Genomic DNA, 23,770 nt, shown 5'->3' on the forward strand with positions numbered 1-23,770 from the left:
AACTAATCCCCAATAAGCAGCATTTGGGCAGTATCACCATTCACACAGCACCAGACTCCTAAGGCTGAACGTCCTTGAAGGATTTCCTGGGAGATCCTAAATGAGCATGTGAAATATTACTTTTCTCGCCTGCAGTATCTAATGACCAAGATTCCTGCTGTGATTCCTACAAACACCATGACTCTGTGTGTCAAGAAATAGACTGTTCTGGGGTAGCAGAGTCAAGCTCCCAAGAAATGCTAAGGAGGAGCATTATCCGTGGCTCAGGGATGAGTAAGTTTCTCTGCTGAGTCTGATTACCCACTTGGGATATTTGTGTTTCATTATAACTGACACTAAGCAGCGTGTTTGATTTGGAACAAATTTCAAGCAGGAACAAGTTCCAGCATCTGCATTTCCACTGCAAGCACAAGTGAGGGACAAAACAGGTTAGAGCCTGCTAGGCCAAGGGTGGGGACCTCTCTAGGAATGGGAAGGGAAGGGGAGAACAGCACATTAATCAGTTACAAGGAAAAGGAAGGAGCAGCTTGAAGAGCTGATATTCTTCCTCTTGCAAAAGGGACACTCTGGGCACCGAGTGTCGGGTGCGTGTCCGGGGAAGCCGGGTGAGGGAGCTGGGAAAGGCGGCTCCTCCCCTGGAGTGGGAGGCTGTACCTGGTGATTAAGGAGTTGAGCTTATGCTGAGTCCTGGAGGAACCTGTTGGGAGGAGCTGAGGAGTGCAGGAGGGGCAGAAAAGACGTGAAGACGGACACAGGACTAATCCAGCAGGAGAGACACCTCTCGGCATCAGCAGCTCCAGTCATGTTCAACTACATGGCAGTCGAGGTGAGGCCCCAGCTCCACCGCAGCTATGGGAGCCAGCAAGGGGTGTCTGGGCCACTGAAGAGCCGCCTGGAGCAGCTGAAGAAGCCGTGGTGGAGGGAGCCCACCCCGCTGGTGCTCCAGCACAGTGAGACAGCCAGGCTGGCCATCGACGCCTTCCTCGAGCAGGGGGAGCGTGGCTACCTGAGCGCCATTGCCGAGGAGAGGGAGCTGCCATTTCTTTCCACCTTGGACATGGAATACATCAGCCATCAGAGGAACCAAAGCTTCCCAGACCCCGGTGCAATGAAAGACAAAGAAGCTGACCCTGGTGATGCGGACACAGGAGACAGGTTCTCCCTCAACTCTGAACTGACATCGGGCACCTATTTCCCCCTCATGTCAGATGTGCTCCCTCCGGAGCTGGAGCTGGGGTGGCCAGGGACACCTCTCCTCACGCTGTCTGGCCAGACTCAGGCCACTGTGATTTTCCAAAGGAACAAAGCAAACAGCATTAAGGATTTGGTCCGGTCTCTGATCAGCCGGGCGCGGACGGTACGTACAGAGCTGTGTCCCTCGAGGGGAGCCTTGTGCCACAGTGCCCGGGGCTGGTGGCTGCTCCCACACCTGTAACCACACGCTGTCGCTGCTCTCTCCATGTCTGGCATGATGTGATTGCTTTTCCTGCAGCAGACCTGTAGCTGCTCCTGCTCCTTTCCTTCCTTGTAATTTCTTTCTGCCTGGGATTTCACATCATCCAGGCAGTGCCCTTGTGGGCTCTCTGTGTCCATCCCTGCAGGGATGAAGAGTCCCAGAGCCCAGTGGGGTGCGTGGCAGAGCCTGCAGTGTCCCTGTCTCTGTGTGTCCCTCGCCCTGCAGTGTCCCTGGCTCTGTGTGTCCCAGCCAGCCCTCCTTCCTCTGCATGGCCAGGGCTCTTCTCCAGGGCTAGAAGAATTGTCCATTTTAAGCTGGACAAGACAATTCCACTGGTGAGCTGCTGTCACAGAGAAAATCTCAGAATGGCTTGTGTTGGAAGGAACCTTAAGGACCATCTCATTCCATGCCCTGCCATGGGCAGGGGCACCTTCCACTCTCCCAGGTTGCTCCAAGCCCTGTCCAGCCTGGCCTTGGATATTTACAGGGATGGAGCAGCCACAGCTTCTCTGAGCAGCCTGGGCCAGGACCTCACCACATATGGCCTGAGTAAATTTGTGGGACTGAAAATCCCTGCCAGTGGTTTGAATTAGAATCCTGTCTCCTAGGTTTGATGTCTGTGCCTCCCCAGGGATGAGTAAGATCAGCCCCTTTTGCCCCATTGCCCAGTTTCTGGTGTGTTATTACAACCCTCAGATATAATAAAAACTGGATGATTACAGTGCCTGCCTACCAAGCACAATGCTGGCATGAATTTATTCACTCAATTATGCTGTTTGTTGTTTCTTTCACTTTGCCACTGTGCTCTCTGTGAAAGCAGCAGCTCAGACACTATCTCAGACACATTTTCAGCTTTTTGTCCTCTTCATGGTTCTTTTCAGCTGTTTCACAGCAATCTTCTTTCGTTTGTGTTGAGATATTGAGGAAACATTTAGAGCAAAGTTCACTTTAACCAGTCTGCTTTTGGCAGTTTCTCTTATCACTCCAGTAGTTTCCTATTTAACTTCAGTCACTCCTTATATTCATTGTTGCTTGTGTAAAAGCTGGAGATAAGGAATCACCTGGTTCTCTGCAGCTCAAGTGTGATCTTCTATAACCCTCAGAAGAGCTGAGCAAATGAATTTATGTATTCCCAGGAGCTCAGATTGCTGCACAGTATTAAAACATATCCTCCAAGAGCCACATATCAGTGAAGTTTGGGTGTGATATGAGGTGAATGGGGATCTTTTTTCTTTTGCCCAAAAGACCATTTTGCCACATGAGCTGCTGCTCAGTTGTAAACAACCCTTGCTTAATGCCTGAACTTCCACTGCATCTTAGAGGCAATTACAGGAAGTTTTGGTCCAGGAAATAAGTGACAAAAAGCTTTGTTTGTCCTTGCAGGCAGCTGATTTATGGTAGTTTAAATGATCTGAAAAGTTCTGTGATTTTGACCCCATTCTTGTCAGCAGTGGGGATTAAGGCACAGTCATGGTAGAATGCACAGAGTAAATGACTACCAAGAAGTGTCCTCCCCTCACTCAGCATGTGTCCCGGATCTTCAGTGATATAATGATCCTTTAAGCCACTGGAAAAACATCTTGCTGCTTCCTCAGTTCACAGGAACTTCTCTGTTGCTATGGGCAAGTTGCCTGGGCAGTGGCTGCTTTATTGTACTTTCAGTATATTCTGAGTTTTTGCTTTCTTTGCTGGGGTTGACAAAGCCCTGGCAATCTTCTGCCCTTCATGTTTGAGTTGGGGGTTTCCCACAGTGTTTTTTACTGTTGTGAAAAATGTGAGAATGAGTTTTTAAGTATCTTACTGAATTATTACTGGTGTTCTACTGGCTTCTGGGTTAGCAGCTCTGGCCAGTGCTTCCCATGATTAACTCTATGATTGATGGAACTCCAGCTCATTCACAATCTCAGTTATACATATTGAAGTACTTACTGATCATTTTGCTCAACAAACCATCCAAAAGGATGTTACTTATATGTCTTAATGACAAAAGAGCAACCAGAGTTAAAAACTTCCCTTGCTTCAGGTGCCAGTATGAACCATTTGGAGAGCCACCTGTTTTTTTGTTTGCAGCTGCTGTTTCTACGTTTCCAATATTTTTGCCATTAGATTTTTAGCTGCTGTCATAGATCCCTCTTTCAGAGAGTGTGTTCCCATGGGGGACACAGTGCTGGTGTGATGTGGGAAAGATGTTGAGATCCCCAAGTGCTTTTCCCAGGTCCTGCAGACAGGGAGATGTGTGTCTTGAAATGCTGTTTGCTTCTTCCCGGTAGAGTCACACACAACAGCATCAGCTGACATCTCGTGCAACAGCATATTTGTGCTGACAAATTAGCAAAAGGAGCAGTTGTTTCATGGGTATCTTTGGCTGGTGAGGTTGGTCTTTCACCTTCGCTGCATTTAACCAGCTCTCTTTGAAGACTGATGTTCAGATTTGAGCTTTTCTCTTTGCAGACATGAGAAGATGCAGCACAGCCACACCTTTGCCTTCATTTGTTAATACTGTTAAAATTTTGCTCTAGCTGAATGAGCTCCAATCTGGTTTGAACTGTTCAGGCTGCTTCTTTTACCCCTCTTGTGCCCCTTGGACTCTGGCTACGCACTTGTGTCTGTGCCTGCTGGGAGAAGGGTCCCTGATGGTGCCCAGGGAAGCAAGAGATCAAATGGCAGCGCTACAGTAATGACCCAAACCACACTGCTATTGGCAAATACCAGTAAAACCAGCTGTGCTGGTTAGACACCAGACAGATGGCAAACCCCAGTGGGGATCTGGTAAGTGCTGTAATTCCTAAAGTGATGACTCCAGTAATTGCTGAATTGTGAGTTTCCAGAAGTGGGTTTGGAAATGTCATGGTTTAACCCTACAGTGGCAAGGTGTGAATTTTTTTAAAGCCTGTGGGGCAGCTGTGTCTCTAACATCCTGACCTGCCAAGGCCAAGCCATGGGCTCAGAAGTCATGGTGAGCATGGTGAGGAGCAGGGATGCCCCGAGCCAGCCTTGCAGCCCCCACCACTGGGGCTGGAGGGGCTGGAGGCACTGACACAGGTTTAGGTTTGTATGGCCCAACTACTTGAATGCCCACAAAGCTTTAAGTGTGAGACATGAGCTGTTTGGAGCCTGAATTGCAGATGGTACTTGGATACTCAACTCCCACTGCTTTAGGGAGTTTGAGGGGAAAAAACTTCCTGGGTCGTCTTCCCCCAAAATTTCTTGGCTTCAGGGATGATCTGATGTTATTGTAAGAGCTGCCTGCTTTGATTTCCAAAAGGCTGGGCTGATCTCAGGGCCCTTATGGATACCCACAGTTACAAAGACCAGCCTCACTTGGGCATCTCCCCCTGCAGGGAGGGCGCAGCCTCCCTTCTGTGCCCACTGCAGCACACACAGGGTCTGTCCTTCCTGCTCAGCACCGGCTGTGCCGCACACCGGGAGCGCTGGGAAGGAAGGTGTGAGCAGAGCTGCAGCCTGCTCCACCTCCAGACCAAGCCAAGACCCGCTTTGGAAAGCCTGAGTGTGACTATCAGGGCTCCACCCAGCTTACACAAGCTGGCCCTGCTGCCTGGGGCTCTCGCTGATGCCACAGCCTGGCCACCTGCATCCAGCCTGGCATCGGCTTCCACGGGTGACTCTGTGCCCTGTGCTGCTGCTGGCTCAGTCCCGTCCCTCTCACAGGACCTAGCAAGGCTGGTTTGGGGCAAGGACCAGCCTGAATTGTGGCAACCAGCCCTGCCAAAGCTGCCAAGCACTGGTAGAGGAAAGCAAGTGGTATGGACCTCCTGTGCACCCTGGGTACAGACCTTGCCCCTCAGCATGTGGGATCTGGGGAAAAAGGAACTTCGGTCTTCCTTAACTCCATCACACTGACTTCTCAAGCAGACAGACCTCCCCAAGACAAACCTGCCTCAAACCTAAGCTTGAGATGATCTTGAATATCATAAGGTGAAGTCTGGCTGAGAGGACTTGCCTGAGGCTTTACACAAGGTCTGGGATATCGTTTTTTTATGGTGCTTCATCATCAGAGGATGTGTGACCCATCAAAGAAATTTGGCTAAATTGCAGCTGGCCTTTGCCTGGAGGACAGTGTGGAGAAATGTGGCAAAGTCCTTTTATACTGTGGGTCCCAGTGGTACCTTGCGCTGATAGACTAGCAGCATCATTAATTTGGGAACTTGAAGATGCTTCTCAGTGCTTGCAGAGCTCCTCCAGGGCTGACTCTGCTCTCCATGAGAGATGGGCACATTTCAAGAGGGGAAAAGTTTGCCAAACCTTTGTAAGGCTTCTGGGAAGACAACACTGACAAGGGCTGCAGAAGAAGTCAGGTTCTAGAGCCTGTATCTCCCAGGGCCAGGGTGAGAGGGTGGAGATGTGGTTTTGGCCTGGAATGATTTTTAGCTCTTGACAGCTGCCTTGTGTCCCACATGGATGTCTGGGATCACACCATCCTCTGGGGAGGTTCTTACCCAAACCCTGCTGTAGTAAGCTGGGCCTGGGCCCTCCTGCAAGATGTTGAGGTCCAATGACAGTCTGTTGGGCACCATCACAGAGATGGGTTTTGGGGACAAAACAGAGCCACGGTATCTTTGTCCTTCTGCAAAAGGGCTCAGTCCCCAAGGGAGCAGGAATCAGCCTTCTGACATTGTTGTCCTCTCCACTGTGGCTCCATGGAAAGGTCTCTCCATGGCCTGTACAGGCTGAGAGCAGCCAGCTCCCCAAGCAGAAGACAGGGCTGGAGGGCACAGGGAAGCTCAGGGGCCCTGCTCTGCCTGTGACTGCTCTGAGGCCATGAGTGTGAGCCTGGAAAGAGGCAGTTTATTAATGAAAACAGAGCAGAGGAGCTACTGGGCAGTGAGCAACCTGGGCCAGTGTGGCAGTCTGGAGCACAAATCCAAGGACAGTGAAACATGGAGCTACTCTCCTCTTTTCCGAAGCTATTCCTGATCAGCCTCATGCCGCGTTCCTCTGTTCCTATTTAAAACTTGAATCAGTGCACATGTAAAATCTGACCTCACTACCATCCTCTGCTTTTAACTCTTGGTTTGAAGAGGAGCAGGTGAGCAGCAGTGGCAGAGGAAGGCTCACCCTGCAGGGGTGAGATCCATGGGGTGATTTGGACCATGGAGAGTTGCACTTGTGGCCATGCATGTAACACAGGCGGCGGAGGTGGTGGAACACAAGCTCCCTCCTCGTGGGGGGCACGATGGCAGCAGGGCTGACTGGGTTTTCTGTGCCAGGTGTGATGCAGGGAATGAACACTGAGAAGCTGAATAGGTTATTGGAGCTTCACTCCCAAATTTAGTGGGTTTTGAGTCATCTTTATTTGGGCATTGTCTGGCAGGTGCAGAAACAAAAATCAGGGTTATACACCCAACTTACCAGCACCAGTTACCTTATTCACTATGATATGGTAAAGAGTACTTGGGCAGTATTTTCACTGATGGTATTTTGGCTGATGGTAAATCCTCCCCTACCCTTTTCCATCCTGGAAGATGTGTGTTCCCATCTTCCATGAGTTCTCAGCATTAACTGCTGATGCTTTAAGGTCTGAGTCAGCAGGTGCTCTGCACCCTCAGGTGCTGAGGTGAAGTATCCTGCTCAGCAAGTGCTCTCCTGTCTGTTCCTTCCTTCTCCAAGGTGTCCCCCTGACCCTGACAGTGACAGCCAACAGATAAATCCCAAGAGTCACCTCCTCATCCAAATAAGGGCCCCCTCAGTGTTGTCTGCTGGAAACTTTATTCCATGAGGAACAGAGCAACAGGGTCTCCAGTCCCATCTGAATCTATATATGGCTCATTTCCCTTGATGCATTGTTCTTGTTGCAGGTCATTCTGTGCTTTGATTTGTCTGGTCCTGGTACAACTCACTTGTAGTAGCTATTTGTCATGACTTACCTTCTGTTGTTTGTATTCATTCCAGTTTTTAGAGAATTCATGTAGCCATGACAGTCTGCTGCCTCCCACTCCATCTCCACAGTGGGATGGATTGCCATGGTCTTTTTCAACCTCATTCTTTAAAGAACTAGTAGTTCTCTTTAAAATTCTTTTCCTATTTAAAACCCCTTTCTTGAAGACCTTATCTTCACTTTATTGAGATACATATATATTTTTTTAATAACCTTAGCATTATTCTTTCTTCCTCCTGTCAGGTTCATACCCATCACTTGAATCCCTGGCTGTATGAGCAGGAGTTCTGCCAGCAGGGAAAGGGAAGGGATCCTTTCCACACACATTATTCTCTGATTTTGTCTAGGCACCCTAGGATCTAATCTGGACATGAGGTTTTGCAGATACTTTATCATGATACCTTCTCCCTCACCTGGCAGTGTGTCCGTCCTGAAAAAAATTTGTACTTTTTTTTGAATTAATCTGCCAGACATGTAGAGTCACTCTTGCTGATTGAACAATGATTTTGCTCATTTTCAGATCTTGTTTGTATACTTTATTCTTGGCATATTTTCTTAAGGCAACACATACTTGTTGCAACACTGAAATTTAGATTTTGTGCATGTGTTACCCTTTCAGCTACTCCTTTCTGCAAATAGCAGATGAGACAGGAGTTACCCAGGTGGGAACTGTCTTCGCAGTTATTAAAATTTTATTTTGGCTGCCACAGGGGTGTACGGGCTGTTGAACACAAAGGTCCAGAATCATCTCCATTTAGGCGGCTACGGGGTCTCAGTAACTCAGGAGGTTTGAATAGTTTGTAGCAAATAGTTTAAAGCACAATTCACTTGGGCATGAGATTTCAACAGTCTCTTGTGTTTCTTTCCCCCCACACCTCTTTTCTCTTGGCCAGGTGATAGCAATTGTGATGGATCTGTTTACAGATATGGAAATTCTGTGTGACCTGCTGGAGGCCTCAAGCAGACGACACATCCCCGTTTACCTGATCCTGGATGAGGAGTACTTGAAGCATTTTGTGGAAATGTGCAATAAAATGGCTCTTACTCAGGACAGCTTCCCAGTAAGTTTTGTCACACACTGGATATGATAAACAGGTCTTGGAATTGATAAAAACTATGTAACCTGTGTTCTGTTCCCCCTGCCTGGTCCCTAGGACTCATCCCCTCTCCCAGAATCTATTCCTTCTCTCCCTGTCCCAGGCTAAGGAACCAAGGCTGTTTGCTCTAGGAAATTGAGATCTGTCTGGAAGCACAGAGGAAGGCATGCAGGAGCCTCCTAGTCCCATATATTGATGTTTTATGGTCCTCATTTCAGTTTTCCATGCAGGGAGTGTGAAACTGGGGCCAGTGAGATGCAGTGAGTTGCTGAACACTTTGCTGGGCTGGTGCAGAGTTGCAGGGGGAGGCCTGGAAATTTAGTTTATGTGAACCTGTATCATCTGGACATGGGGGGAAAAGAACACAGCCCCTGCTCTAGGACATAGAATTGCAAGACTTAAATTGCTCATAGTTCAGACCTCTGAGCTCAGGGATTTAAATTCTGCCCAGAGCTGCTGCAGGGCAATATCTGGGAGGGCAAGGGAAGCAGTGAGTCCCCTCAGATGTCCTGCTGCAAACCCCATCACTTCCTTCTGCTGAACCCACAGGTTAAAAATCTCACTTTAAGATCTGCTTTTAGGCTTTGCAATTCAGTTGTGGGTCCATGATTTGGATTTGTGAAAAGCCCAATTCCTGCCTAGCATGTGGTGCCCAGAGAAGATAAACAGTAAAAATGAATGTGACAGTGCCACAAGCTCTCTTGGGAACTTGCAAACTCAGAGATGCACCCCAGTATCCTGCTGATCCCCATTTCTGGCCACCATCTATCAATCATTTGTTGTTCCTGTAAGGCCAGCAGTGCTGGCTGTGCTTCTTCCCTAGGTGTGCAGGATTCCCTGGAGCACTAACTCTTCTCCAGCCACCAGTTTCATGGGTTTTCCCTTCATTTTTGTGGGGAACATTTGGAAATTTTCCAGTTAGCTCAAAAGTATTCCTAGATAAAAACAAGCTAGGGACAATGGAAAAACAATGTTTTACAGGATATTCTAAATAGATGCAATTAAGATGTCTTAATTTCCCCTGATTTTTAACCTGTCTACACAAAGGTTAATTTACAGAGGCTTCTTTAGAGAAGCACTCAGTGCTCTGGTCCAGTTGACAAGGTTGGACTTGATGACCTTGGACGTATTTTCCAATCTAAATGATTCTGTGATTCTTCCACCCTGCTGGTGAAGCTCTGTCCTGTCTTGCTTCTTACAAGCCAGACCCATTTCATCCTCACTCTTGAGATGGCAGCTCTTGGGGAAAACTCCTCCATGCTGGAGCATGTTTGCTTCCATAAATAGCTTCGACACTGAAGTGACAGGGTGCATTCAGATTAATTCCATTACTACAAAATATATTTTATTGCTTCTTGTCCAAGAGGTGGCCATCTTAAAAATTAAAATGAGAATGAGTTTATATCCTTGGAGATGTCTGTGTCTCTTTGTTATGCCTGATGTCATGTTGTGTGCTTGAATGGGTAATTAACACTTGCCTCCCCATTCCATGACTCACTAACCCCTCTCCATCTGAAGTCTCTTACGCTGATGCACCTGTGCAGTCCAGTACCTGCAGGCTGAATACACATCTGAGTGGAATGAGGGTACATATTTTATTCCTGCCTCCAAGTTGGGACAGGATGTGGCAGTAAATCTCCATTTGGAATAATTGGTGACAATTTGGGCTTGAATGGGGAATTTGAGGTAATTGCTCCTCCAGCATCTTACTTCTGAAAACAACATGTGAGTCTGCTGGTGGCAAATTCCAGTGCTGAGCATCAGAAAATCCTGTGTGGAGCATTGGCAGCAGAGACAGTAGAAGCCTTAACTTGGAGTTTTCAAACATCTGTCTGCTGAACCTGGAGCTACTGTCTGGATGGAGCAAGAGTAGTACCAGGGTGTCTTTCCTGCAAGACTGCAGGATTCTCATCTTGTTGGGATTATTCAGGGTCTGGATTGACAAGAGGAAGATGATGATGATGATGAAAATGAACCAGATATCAGAAACTCACCCAGCCTTGGAAAGGATAGAGTGAAGAAATACTGTGCTGACATATTTATGGAATTTACCTGAAGTTGTTTTAATTTCCCCAGGAAGGAGGTGGGAAGAGGAAGCTCCTCCCAGTGAAAACTAGTGTTATTAAAACTTCACCACTGGAAGAAAAAATCCCTGTGTTGACTGGCCACAGGATAAGGTGAAGACCTCACCAAGTGTCCAGCGTTATCTTGGTCTGAATCAACAATTTGTGGTGTCACTTCAGAGGATCACAGTTAATGCAAGTTGGCAGGGACCTTAGGATGTCATCAAGCCCAGCCTCCCACTCAAAACAGTGTCACCTGTGAGGTCACTTCTCCTTCTCTCAGCTGGCAGATCTCCAAGTGAGGAGACTACACAGTCTCTCTGGGTAACTTGTTCCAATGCACGACTGTCATTATGGGGAAAAGGTTTCTCCATTCTCATAAGTGGCAGATGAGGCTATGTTCTGGGACATAAAAAGCCAACAAGTGAAAGCCACAGTGTCAAAATTGTGAAGCTTCAGCTCTGTACTTGCTAGAGGTTTCCATGAACTCAAGAGAAGACTGGACCAGCTCTCGGAGAAGAGATCATGGTGGGCTTCCCACTGAGACAAACCACAAGAAGCTCAGGAAATCCCCTGAGCAGAAAACAGGGCCCGCAGCAATATTAGGGGCAGCATCAGAAATTATTGCCCTCTCCCTGCTGTCCTCAGCTGCTATTGCCCACTGCAAGAGAGAGCCTGGATGGGCTCTGGTCAGGAGCAGATCTGCTGCTGCTGCTGTGCAGCCCTGAGGGCGGTGGTGCACCCGGGTGGGCTGAGACCCTCTCTGCAGAGTGAGAGCCGAGCCTTTCCCACCCGGCGGCTGTTCCCGGAGGGAAGCTCAGCTCCTGCCCGCGGAGACTCTGGCAGCAGAGGAAGGCACAGGGTCCCTGCCTCGCTCCTCACCCCGAGGGGCGACTGCCCTGAGCCCCGTGGGGGGAAGGCGAAGGGGGCACTTGGGTGCCCAGGGACAGCTCCGGAGGGCTGGAAGGGGTGTGGGACGCACTCTGCGGGGAACACCTGCAGGGAATCCCCAGCTGATGGTGCTTGTCCCTTGCCTGGCCTGGCCAGAAATCTGCTGGGTGGTGGAGGGGCAGCACCACATTCCCTGAGCACCCAGCTCTGCTCTAGCTCTTTGCTAGGAGCAAATCGGTCCCCCCAGCTGCTCTAGGGCTTTGTCTGTAGCTGGGCTGGTGCTCGGCAGGAATGAGCTGCCCACAGAGGAGTCTGCCCGGTCAGGTGCAGGTAGTGACAGCTTGTGACAGCTGCTGCTGTATCAGAGGTGTGACAGGTGTCAGGGGAGCTGGCCTGGGGGGCAGGAAGGGATGACCTGGCAGCCCCGAGGAGGTGTAGCCTTAGGGATGTTTATTTACACACCAGATGTTTTGTTTGGCACTGTATCACACAGAGTAGGTCACTAACAATTTCCAGTGACTGTTCTGCTCTTCTGACTTTCTCACCTGAGGTGCAAATAACTTCTATTATGGGCAAACGCCTTGCATTATGAAAGAGGCTCCCAATGGATACCAAGAGCCATATTATCCAGTTTATTCTGGGCAGCTGGTTTTACAGGTCAAGGTTGTATCAGAGAAGTATTTGCAGTGGAGCATCAGGTCTGCTTCAACTGAGTATAGCAGCTGAAAATGTTAATCTAATTTTAAAATTTATAGATAAAAGGAATTCCTTAAAATGTAGATATTCCCCTCTCTACATCTTTTTTCATTGAGTGATGTTTTAGTTTTAAGCCTGTAATTGTATAAAATCAGATCGGCACACTCTATTGATTAGAAACTAGCTAGTTGTTATGCATCAAAATTTACTTCATGCAGAGCCATCAGCTCGTGGGGTGCTAAATATCATTAATAATCTGAAAGAAATTGGATTGTTTTACATACGTCAGAAATTATCCGTAGGCTCATAGGATTCTCCAAAGTTTTTTTTCAAACTAGAATTTGCACTCAAGTGCAACTTGTTAATTTTTGCTGGTTTTTTTATCCTGTAGAAGCAGGCAGTGTGACAAAATATTTGGTATGCAAGAGACAAGAAATACTTAATGCCTTGCTGAGTTCTACCTCTCAGAGCAGAGCATGAGCTTGAGGGAGTCCAGCAGTGATGCACAAGGGAAAATCTCAGTTTAGCTCAGTACATGGCCCCTTACCAACTCTCCCTGCTTTGGTTTCAGAACATGCGCATAAGATGCCTGAGTGGAGACACATACTACAGCAAAGCAGGCAAGAAATTTGCAGGCCAGGTTCTGGAGAAGTTTGTCCTGGTTGATTGTGACCAAGTTCTTGCTGGTACATACAGGTAAGAAAATACAGCAACTACTGTGGCAGAGACTGGTGACACTGAGGAAATATTCCTTACCAAAATACTGAACAATGTAACTCCTGGTGCTGCATGGTGCTTCAACAGCTGCCCTGCATTCACCTCAGTCAGTTTTCCAAGCCTCCATCTTATCCACCCTCCCTGCCCTTTTCTTACCTGAAGTGAAGACCTCAAACTTTTCAGAAGTCTCTCCTCCTACAGTGGCTGCTGCATCCCTCAGCCTCTTAAATTTTGTTTTTCTGCACCCTCTGTGACCTCACTACCTCCTTCTTGAGGTGCAGAGACAAGAATTGCATGTGGCCCCTCTGATACGCTGCACCAAGGTGTTCAAGAGGGGTCAAAGATGCCCAGACTCTGGTTTGTGATTGTGGCCCTTGCTGGCAGGGGCAACACTCACTGCAAATTTTAGTTGCCATGGCACTCTGAGCTGATGATGTCAGACAACTTCCTGAACTGTTCCAGGTTCAGCATCATACAGATAATTTTCCCCTATGGATACACAACATTTTCTTTTACTGAAGTTCATCTGCCACATGTTTGTCCACTTGCTCAGTTCTGTGAGACTCTTCTGGATTTGCTCACCTTCAGTGAGGTATCCAACCACTTGAAGGACCTGAGGATCACCTGCAAACCTGGGAATTTCACTGCACCCTCCATGCCTGAGGGCTTTCATGTGCTCATTGGCTCCCTCACCAAACTCCAGCAGGCTGGTGAGCTGGGCTTGCCTTTGCCCTGTTGTCCTTTTCCAAGGGGCTATGCTTCTCCATGCTAGCAGGAATCTTGTTCTTCTCAGCACGCTCTACATGCCCCAGGGTAGAGGGCAGCTCCAGGGGTGTGTGGGCCTTAAGACCGCACTGAGAGCCCTCTCTGTAGGTGGGATCATAGGGGAAACCTCTCAGCCCTTGGCCTTTCTGGTGGTGCTGATACACAGGAGTGAAGCACATCTCGGTGTCACCAGCACCAGCCATGGATGCAGGAAGTTCATTGAGGTTCTCAGCTATGGCCTTGCCATCGCCCTTGTGACACACAGGCCTCAAATGAGCCCACTGATTCCTTGACTGCCAGTACAGCATTTGTGAACAACCTACAGCCCCAGTCATCCTGGGGATTTTTGGTCTGCTCCCTTTCAGCTCTTTTTGACTGATTCCTGAATTTTTACATAGTTACCTTTCTTGAAATTGAACCTCCACATGCTGCATTTATTTAGTTTGCTCTCCACTAAAGAGTTAAAATTGTGTTGTGATCATTCTTACAAACGGGTTCTTCCACTTCTGCCTCTGGAACCACCAAGTCTTATGCCCCATTCCAGACCACATCCTGAACCACATCTTTTCTTCTGGGTCAAACAATTTACACTAGTTAATACTGGCATGTAATCATTTCTTGCTTCCAAAAAGTTTTTCACCATGGTTCATCCCAGGGAAGCATTAATGTGTATGGGTACGAATGGATGAAATCTCCCCCTGTTGCTGCCCATCCTAATTTTGCAGCCTCTGTGATCTCAGTTTACATTGTTCTTGTCCTATATTTTTATTAATAGACTCTACCTAGTTACTTTTCCACCAGCAGATCCTTCCCACAGTATTTTCACACTGTTGATCATTATATTATCCTTCACAAACAGTGCAGCTCCTCAGGACAGCCTGCTCTGTGAATTTGTTGTCCTGGCAACACTTTTGTTCTTTTTCCACCAGATCTCCTTGAACATTGCTCTCCCTCTCCCTTTCTCTCAATTTCCATCTCTCTGTGAACACATGCTGGACCCTCAGTCTACCAGTGTCCTCATCAGTGCTGTAGCTTCAAGCTGCACCTTCTCCTCTGGTGTTGACTTCATCTCCAAGAGTGGAGATGATGGAGTCTCACCTCATCAAACTCAAACAAAATGAATGAAAAATGGGAGTACATGGCTGAAACTGGTTGTGTCAAATCTCTAAACAACATGGAGAGCAGTGTCTGGTGGCATTTTTACCCTCCTAAGACACTGAAAAACAATGGAGTGAATCACTGCCTGGAAACACAGGATGCCAGAATCATGGAATTGGTTAGGTGGAAATGCCCTTTAAGAGCCTTGAGTCCGACTGTTCCCTCAGCACTGCTGAGCCCCCAGCTAACCCATGTCACATATACTTGTCTTTTAAATCCCTCTATCCATCTCCATTGGCTGCAGGGGCAGGGATTACATAACTCATCAGGATCACTCATTTTTGGATGACTAAAGCTGAGCATGTGTCAGCTGGATTGAACTGCACAACTGGAGGAACATCTGATTTCCCTGTGGCCCAGAGTCAGGGTATTGCTTAAAATGCAGGTGCAGCTCTCTGGTCAGTTGCTCCCTGTGCTGTTAAGGGCAGGGACTGGGGGCTCTCATGTGCTCCCTTTCTACACAGCTCTGCAGAGCTGAAACTTCTGGAATTCTGGAAGATAGTATTTCAGTTGAATAGTGTTTTACATCTGATTCTGTGCTGTGTCTGCAAGCACAGGATGTTCTGGACTAACAGAAACAGTCTCTTCTTGAGGAATTTGTTCAAGTTCTTGTTCAATTTGTTCAAGTCTCTTTTTGAGGAGTTTGTTCACTTGTCAGAAGCACTTTCACAGCAGAAAATCGGGATGTCTGCTTCTGGGTGTAGTGCAACCTGTATAGGAGATACTTAGATTACTGTCCCTGCAGATGGGAAAGCCAGATGCAGAGGATGAGAACAGTCACTGAGTAAAGCCAAAGATCCAGAGTGGAACCAGGGGTGTCTCAGGATGATACAGGGACAAGGGTAAGAGTGTTCTTACCCAGCAGCAGGTTTTGCAGTTCAGCAATGCTGTGTGCAAGGATAAGAGATTTCAGAACTCTGCGGTTTTATGTTGTACATGCTTCTCTATGTTCAGTTTGCTATAGGACTCTTTCCTACCATGTCTGGCCTCCATGATACCCTCTGGCAATGGGTTGTACAGTTTCATTTATGTTTTGTGTGAAGAAGTGGTCTGTGGTGTTTACAGTAGACCTACTGCCAGATAATTATATTTGATGTCCCCAAATTCCCACAACCTGGGTACAGAAAATCAGTGTTTCCTATTTACTTTCTTGACTGCATCCATGGTTTGTCTTCCTCCATTATAATACCTCATGTGAACCATCTCTTCTCCAGGTAGTATCTCCAAGTATCCTTGGCTTTTCAGTCATTTCTTGTATCCAGAGTTTGAATTTCTTGACATTTAATTGTTCATCATTTTGTCATGTATTCCTTCTCTTACCATAAAATCCTCTTGCAGCTTCAGTTTATCCAGTTTTCTTTTGATCCACAATAATTTTGTCATGAGGCCTGACATGGACAGTTTCTACAGTTTTTTAGTACTTTCCTCAACATGTTGAACAGGATTGATCCCAGCACAAAACTTGTGGGTTTCCAGTGGGTAAATGAAACCCACTGCTAGTGTTTGTATCTTTAATCAACTGCTGCATGTTGGGAAGACCTTCCTTTGTATGTACTTCATGATCACTCTATTTTTCCAACAACAAAAATTGCATTTGCTGAAGGACCATGTCAAAATCTCTTTGAATGTTCAATTTGATACATCAAGCACATCTGTGTGCTTGCTGCCTCCCTCAAAGACCTGCAAGAGGCTTTTGAGGCATGGCTTCCTTCCACAAAAACATGCTGAGTCTTCAGCATTATGATTATAGTTATTTATGCATCTAATCCTTTTACTCTCTATTTGCTTCTACCAGTTTGTTCAGTATGGAAATAGGACTGGCTGGTTTGTAGTTTTCCAGGAGCTCTTTAAAAGGTTCACATTTTAAAACTTTCCATTCCTCTGCTACTAGGTTCAATATTAAATGACAGGTTATTCTCTGGTCTATAATTGGAAAATTTCTGACTTCCAGTTTATGAAGGCTTTTTGCTTTAATATTTTCATTTAATGCACCTTTTAACTATGGTGAGATTTTCTGATGATTTAAAATGTCTTTATTTTGATAGGTACATTTTCTCTGGGACTCTAACATAGCATCTTTAAACAATCTTCTTGCTGCCTCAAGCATTTAACCTTTTTGATTGCTCTTTTAAATTTCTTTTTAATAGAATTACTCAATTTTTCTTTGAAGTTAAGCATTACTGTTGTGGATTATTTTGGTCCTGAAAGAATATGTGATATGGCTAGGTCATGGTTATTTTTTGCTGAGTGGCCTTCCCAGAGAAACTCTCTGAACTGGTAATGCTATTTCTCCTTTTGTTGGCTTTCTGGTTAGTTTTTCCAACAAGTGGTCATTTATAGTGTCTAAAATGCAGTTTTGGCAACTCTCCTTGCTGTGGCCCCCATTCAACCTGGCAGGTTTATCCTCCTCCCTTTATCCCTCTGCTTTCTGCCTTCTTGGACTCGCAGCACTCCCTCAACATGGCTTATTTACCACCAGCACTCTTCTCAGAAAGTTCCCAGTACAGTCACCATGAACTTTTCTAAACACAGCTTTATTTGTTCAGATGTTCCCCAGTGACTCTATTTCCTTACCCAGGTGTCACTGATTTCCATCCTATCCTTTTATCAGGATTCCATTTTCTTGCATTTGTTTTTGAAGTGAAGTGCATGATCCCCAACTGTGTGACCTTCTACACATCCCAGCTTTGGTCTGTAGCAATCCACTGCACCCTGCTGTCCACTAGGTCACTGCAGCCTGGCAGCTCTGCAATGAGGAGATGAGCAATGAAGAAAAGGATCCAAATATGCAGAAATAGTGTAACTGTCCCTCTGCTGTCACAGGTTTTATACATTCATACAATAAGAACCACACAGCTGTGTCAGGAGCATTTAGGCTGGAGATCAGGAAAGGTTCTTCCCCAGAGGGTGCTGGCACTGCCCAGGCTGCCCAGGGAATGGGCACGGCCCCGAGGCTGCCAGAGCTCCAGAAGCATTGGGACAGCACTGCCAGGGATGCCCAGGGTGGGGCTGTTGGGGGGTCTGGGCAGGGCCAGGGTTGGATTGCATGATCCCCGTGGGTCCCTTTCCACTCAGGATATTCTGTGATTCCATTATTCTTTAATTTATTCTGATAAATATATGAGGATAAATTAAAGAATGCTGCCTGTTGGTACAGATTGAGCACATTTCTGCAGCATTCTCTAAATAAGGAACCAAGATCACAGCTCTTATCTTAAACAAATGTAGGCAAATTAGTTAAGATCCTTCAACTCTTATGTGTACAATGACTGTTTAACATTATATTTCTTCTAAATGAAGGAAAAAAAAACTAGAGTGAGGTATATAGGCAAAGCAATAATCAAAAATCTTAAATGTAATTAAATATATAGCTATTTGGGTTTATTCTGGGTAACAGAAGAAATAGGGTGTTTATTTGAACACTTAAGATGTTTACTGTTTCAGCAGGTGAGAAGAACCCAAGGCCAATAGGGGCTAGAGCTAAACAGGATCTTGAACAGGAAATAGAGACTAGAACCAGAGAAAAGAGCTGGTATTGTCAGCCTGAAAGGGAGTTGTGTGGCTGAGTTGCCTTAGAGGAGATTAAATTTCTCTGCTGAAAATGACATTGTCACGCTATCATTGTGTCATGCCATGGGCACAGAGAGGAAGGAGCCCAGTGTTTGCTGTAGGGAGAAATTCAAGATCTGGGGTTGAAGTTGACACAGCAGCTGAAACTGAAAAATGAGAGGCAAAACTTTACAAGAGTGCAAAAACTTCTACACATGGCTTCAGGAGAAATACAACTGAAGTACAGAAGTGTTTGGCAGTGGACAGATAAAGTTACATGGGTTTGAAGCTAAAGGAAGCCTGGAATTTTTTTCAAAGAAGGGTGCTTGTACTCACAGGTATCCATGGCCCAAGCAAGAGGAAAGAGCTTTGAAGAGAGATTTCCAGATCTAGTTTGATGAGGACTCACCTCAAGAAAGAAATTGTAATTAAGCAGGAAGGGAGTTTGCAAGGAGTGGGAAGCACAGTGCATCAGCAAGGGAACCCCAGGTCACACAAGCAGCAATGCAGTGACACTGCCAGGAGGTGAGTGATGTACAGCCTTGCTGGGCACACTGAAGCAGGGAAGAGCAAGCCCTCAGGTGTGTAAATAAAAAGTGAATCCAGGAGAAAGAGACAAGGTCTGCTGCTGGAAGGATGAATAAGAAATAAGCGATAACAGACATGGGTGCCCAAATTAGTTGAATACATCGCACTGGTTTGGATCAAAATGAAGATGAAAATCAAGGAATGGAAATCATATCAAGTGTGTTGGGAGCAAGCTAAAAGAGGTTGCTGCAATAAAGGCAGGTTGTTTTTACCTTATCAAAGAAAATGTCACTTGAAAGGAAAGGTCTAGTAATGAGCTTTATGTGGTGCATGCATTTAACCACGAGCAAAAACAAAACACAAGTTTGTGTTGGCATATGAAAAGAAAAGAATGGTTTTGTGACAGCTCAAGTAACAGAAGAGCAATAAAAATGAGTTTGAGAAACTACTGAAAGAAGCAAAAAATCTTCTGCTGCACATTGGTATCCTGTCTGTTGGAAAGAGCTGAAGCAGAGAGGCTGAGTGTGGAGATGTGGAGCCACCTGTTCAAACAGCTGAGGAAAGGCAAAGCCCAACGTGACCCCAAAGCTGAGCAGGGCTGTACAGGGGGGCACGCAGGGAACTAATCCGGGTGTCGAAAATGCTGCTGAGACGGAGACTTGTGGAATACCGCCGGTGCCCTTGCCGCTCCTGCCCGGCGCACGCCAGAGCCCCGGGGCAGGGGCTGCTGCGAGGAGCGGCCGCTGTCCCCCAGCGCCCGGCGGTGATGCTGCACCTCCATCTCCCGGCCACGGCCTGAGCTGCACCCTACCGGAGAGTCGGAAAGCAGGGCAGGGAGGGGATCCTATCCTACAGCCATCCACTCCCAGAGTCCTTTGTGTCCCAGGGTGATCTAGAACGGCTGTGAGCAGCAGTTTGTTATAGGGAAAAAATAATGTCAGGAAAATCCTACCGCTCTTAAATCTGCTATGATCTTTTAGCATCCAGGGTCGCCTGCAGCAGGAGGAGCTCCAAAGCCAACATGGGTGTTGTGTTGTGCAAAGCAGTACCTCTTCCTGTCTGTATTAGATTTTTAACTTCTGAACTTCATCCAGTGCCTCATTTTTGTAGCAGAAATCATTCCCTAGCTATGCCAGTCAGGGGAGAAAAGATCTTTATCAGTTTGTAGTGATGGGAATAGCCACGGCTGGCAAGACCACATTGGCCCATCCTGGAAACCATCCTGTGCTGTGGCAAGGAGGGCTGTACCACCAGGGGACTTGGATGATTTCTTCCACATCCTGTCATGACACAGAGTGAGCAGGACCCCATTGGGTCGGCATGAGAAACTGGGACACAGGAATGTCCAAACTGGGGCAAGAGGCATCAGTGGAGCCAGGAAGTGCCCTGGGACAGACGCCTTTGACAGTGTTGAACCATGAAATCTCCCCTGTCTGGACTCCTGGGTTTCTTCAAAGAACTCTCGGGGCTTTCTGAGAGATAACATTCCTTTGCCAAAGCTGCCTTTCTTATTATCTCATATTTCCTTTATGGCCATTAATTGTATTCTTTAGAAGAGTCTCTACTAATTTGTGTATCTACACAACTTATGTCTATCTAATTTGTGAGACTTAATTGTTTAGAACATTAAAAACCTTATATCACATTAACAGCCTGCCACTCTCCTGATAGCCAGAGCCCTTTCAAGTGGGAGATAGCACAGCCTGGTTAGGCACTATGTCGTCCTGGCATTCCCTGGGTGCTCTTATGTTGATGATCCCTGCTCCTGCCCATGTGCTGATATCTGCTCTGTTGATGTTTTCTAATCTCTTCTACAGAGATCTCAACAGGAGACTGATCCTCTCTTGTGTTCTGTGCAAAGGGGGCTCAGGGCAGCCCAAGCTCCTGTACAATAAAGGGATGCAGAGGAATTATCTGAACACTCCTGTTGCACGTGGACCATGTGCCTCAAAAGGAGCTGAATATTTCTTCTTTCCCCTTTTGCAATATGTGACCCAACCTTTTTCAAAGATGGTCTCTCTGGGCTTAGGAGCTTCTCCTCTGTCATTTAGCAATTCCAGGTAGTTTCTGGTTTGCTTTTTTCACCCTAATATCTCTGTGAAGGAATGCATTTGCTTTGAGCCTCCAGGATGGTATTTCTGAGTACTCTTCATACCACCCACAAAGATCTTTTCATTCTTTTACTACTTTCATATTCTTACCTAATTTACCTGGTTTGATAGGAAGCAGCAGAGTATTTTTTCCATATTATGTTTCCTTTTTGCGGTGTGATTGCTGAGTGCAAACATACCAAACACCAGCCTCACTTAAAACAACAGCAGAGTGCTCAGGGACCAGCCAGGAGCTGTGTTTCCTTCTAGAAATTCCCAAACAGCTTTCTTGTGAGCTAAACATTGACAAGGTCCCAAAACACAGTGCCAGTATCTTGTCCTGAAATGACATTTATTTGAGAATGTAATCTCTCATGACAATTGCTCTCCTGGAGCTCCTGTCATTTTACCCTGCTCCTCAGAATCAGTGTCTTGCTTTAGCAGCCGATAATGCAGCCCTCAGCTGGACTGCCACCTCTGAAAATTCTGGTTTATTTGACACATTTAGTGTGCTGGTCTGGTTTGACTACAGCAAGAATAAAAAATCAGCTATGACTTGGATGACCAGGAGCCTGGGGATCCCACTCTGGAGAGGAACCTCCCTGCTTAATCAGGAAGAGGAAGATGAGGAGAATGTGGTTACAATCTGTAGCTATATTGGGGAAGAGCTAATTAGGTTACAGTTTGGGCACAAACAAGAGGTAGGGTTAAACAGATAAAGAATATTTGCAGAGTTGCAATTAATGGAAGTTTTTCCCCAGCTAGGGAAAAACCAGTTTGATTTTAGGGTAGAATATGACGAGCTCCCAGAAAAGATCCCAAAACACTTAACCGTGAGGGCAGGGACTGGACTTGTGGAGCCAAGAATTAACTTCTGTTGCATTTGGGAATCCCACAGCAATACTTATAGCAAACATCATCATCCTTCCTGTCCTAAGGTATTCCTGTGGTCTCTGGAGACCTCCACTCCTCAAGGCAGTTCCTCATTTCCTGCCTGCCCAAGCAGCTCCTACAAGCTCATCATGGATGTCAGGACATGAGAACACAGCTCCTGCCAAGGCAAGGGAAGAGCAGGGGACCCCGAGCAGATATCAAACAACCACTTTAGGGTTGTTCTTTTGTAGTTATTGATGAGCACATTCATCTCCATGAGCAATCTCACACCTGCCTACTTAGAGAAAGATGTAACAACACAAATCAGGTAGGAATCCATCACTGGAATGTGAAAATCCATGCTAGGCATTTTGGCACTCTGTGAACTGAAGTTAACTTGTGTTTTGTTTCTTTTCCTGCAGTTTCACCTGGCTTTGCAGCCAAGTCCACACTGGCCTGATGACCCACTTCCGCGGGCAAATTGTTGCAGAGTTTGAAAAGGAATTCCGGTACTTGTACGCAGAGTCCAGAGCAGTGACCAGCTTCTGTGTGCCAGATCCCGGGACGTGTCTCTCTTCTTGGAATACCTCAAAAGCTGACAACTGTCTTCTAAAACCCACTCAGGGGAATGACACTGAGACCCTGAGCCCCTCCAGCAGCCTTTCCAATGTGAGCATCAGGAGCATAAAAGTGTCTCCCTTTATGAAAAACTCCAGCTGCAGTGCACACCAGGAAAAGCAAGATTCCAGCTCTGATTCTGGCAATAAGAAGGGGAAGGAGGACACAATCCTGAAGCCCACTTGCCCTAAACAGCAAGAAGAACCACCAGACTCAGTGAACAGTCCTCCAAATAAACACACCCCAGCCTTGTATCCCAAATCAAACCTCATAACAGCAAGGACATTCCTGCAGCCGGAGCCTTCCTCCAATAAACCTGGTAACCAGGGGGACACTAAGGCCAACAGCAGCCACTGCTCCCCACCAAGAGCGGGGCAGCCGCTGCAGTCCCTGTCGGAGGGCACCGGCAGCAATGGGACCACCCTGAAGCAGAGAGCACTTGTGGCCACTGCTGGGGAGCTGCCAGCTGAAAATGAGAATGTGTTTTATGGGGTAGAAAAGAGACAGAGCCCTGGACATGGCCATTTTGACCTTTTCTCCCCATACAACCACCTCAAACGGGATAAAAAGTCCGTAGTGCCTTGCTATGACAAGTTCCCAGAGGATGTGCTGCTGGAAAAGAACAGCGCGTACGGGGCGGAGAAGAGAATGACTCTGGGGCACAGCAAGCTGGACCTGATCACCAAGTACAACAAACTAAAATCCAAACACATACACAGTCGGTTCGAACTCTGACCTGGGCCTCCAGCTGGCCTCTGCTCCGATTTTCCAGGGGTTGCTTTTCCCCACCAATCATCATGCCTGGGGCTTGGAATCAAAACATTAGTCTTGTTCCTGTTAAAAGGTGTCTAATCTATGTAGATGACTGATTCAGACAAGATTAGCAACTGCAGCTCAAATTCTCAATTTCATGATTGTGGCAGGAGGGAGAAAAGCATATAAATCTAATCCACATTCTTTTTACCCATTTCAGAAAGAACCATTTCCCCTCAAACTTACAGCAAAGCCATTGCTACACCTGGAAACTGGCCACTGAGGTCTTCAGGGTGAGCCCTGGTTCTCTCCATGCTGAGCAATTCCTCTCCCTGTACCCATATGGTGAAAATGAAATGGCCAAAAGCAGGGGAATGTGAAAAATAAAGGAGTTGTTCTGCTGGAAAAAGCCGTGTTGGGTCCTGGTGGAGGGCGTGAGCACTGAGTGTGGCCAGCGCCCCACCGTGCTGAGCTGTGCCAGGCCAGGAGGGGACAGGGACTTGTCTGGGCACGTCTGGCATCTGCACGCGGCTGGCACTGGCACTTCAGTGGTGTCAGGACACAGATGGGGGCTGCTCTGGGGGCACACCTGAACACTGGTGGCAGCTGACACAGGTAGC

General features: G+C 46.9%; 1 protein-coding gene across 1 annotated transcript; it reads left to right on the plus strand.

The window, feature by feature from the left end:
- The first annotated feature begins 483 nt into the window (after window positions 1-483).
- Window positions 484-23,559, plus strand: FAM83C (family with sequence similarity 83 member C). The gene is made up of 4 exons (XM_009098767.4): window positions 484-1,357; window positions 8,246-8,413; window positions 12,671-12,795; window positions 22,202-23,559. The coding sequence occupies exons 1-4, from the start codon at window positions 803-805 to the stop codon at window positions 23,130-23,132; spliced, it is 1,779 nt and encodes a 592-aa protein (XP_009097015.2). The 5' UTR covers window positions 484-802; the 3' UTR covers window positions 23,133-23,559.
- Window positions 23,560-23,770: the final 211 nt, after the last annotated feature.

The sequence above is a fragment of the Serinus canaria genome, chromosome 20 (assembly GCF_022539315.1).
Source record: "Serinus canaria isolate serCan28SL12 chromosome 20, serCan2020, whole genome shotgun sequence".
Classification (NCBI taxonomy): Eukaryota; Metazoa; Chordata; class Aves; order Passeriformes; family Fringillidae; genus Serinus; species Serinus canaria.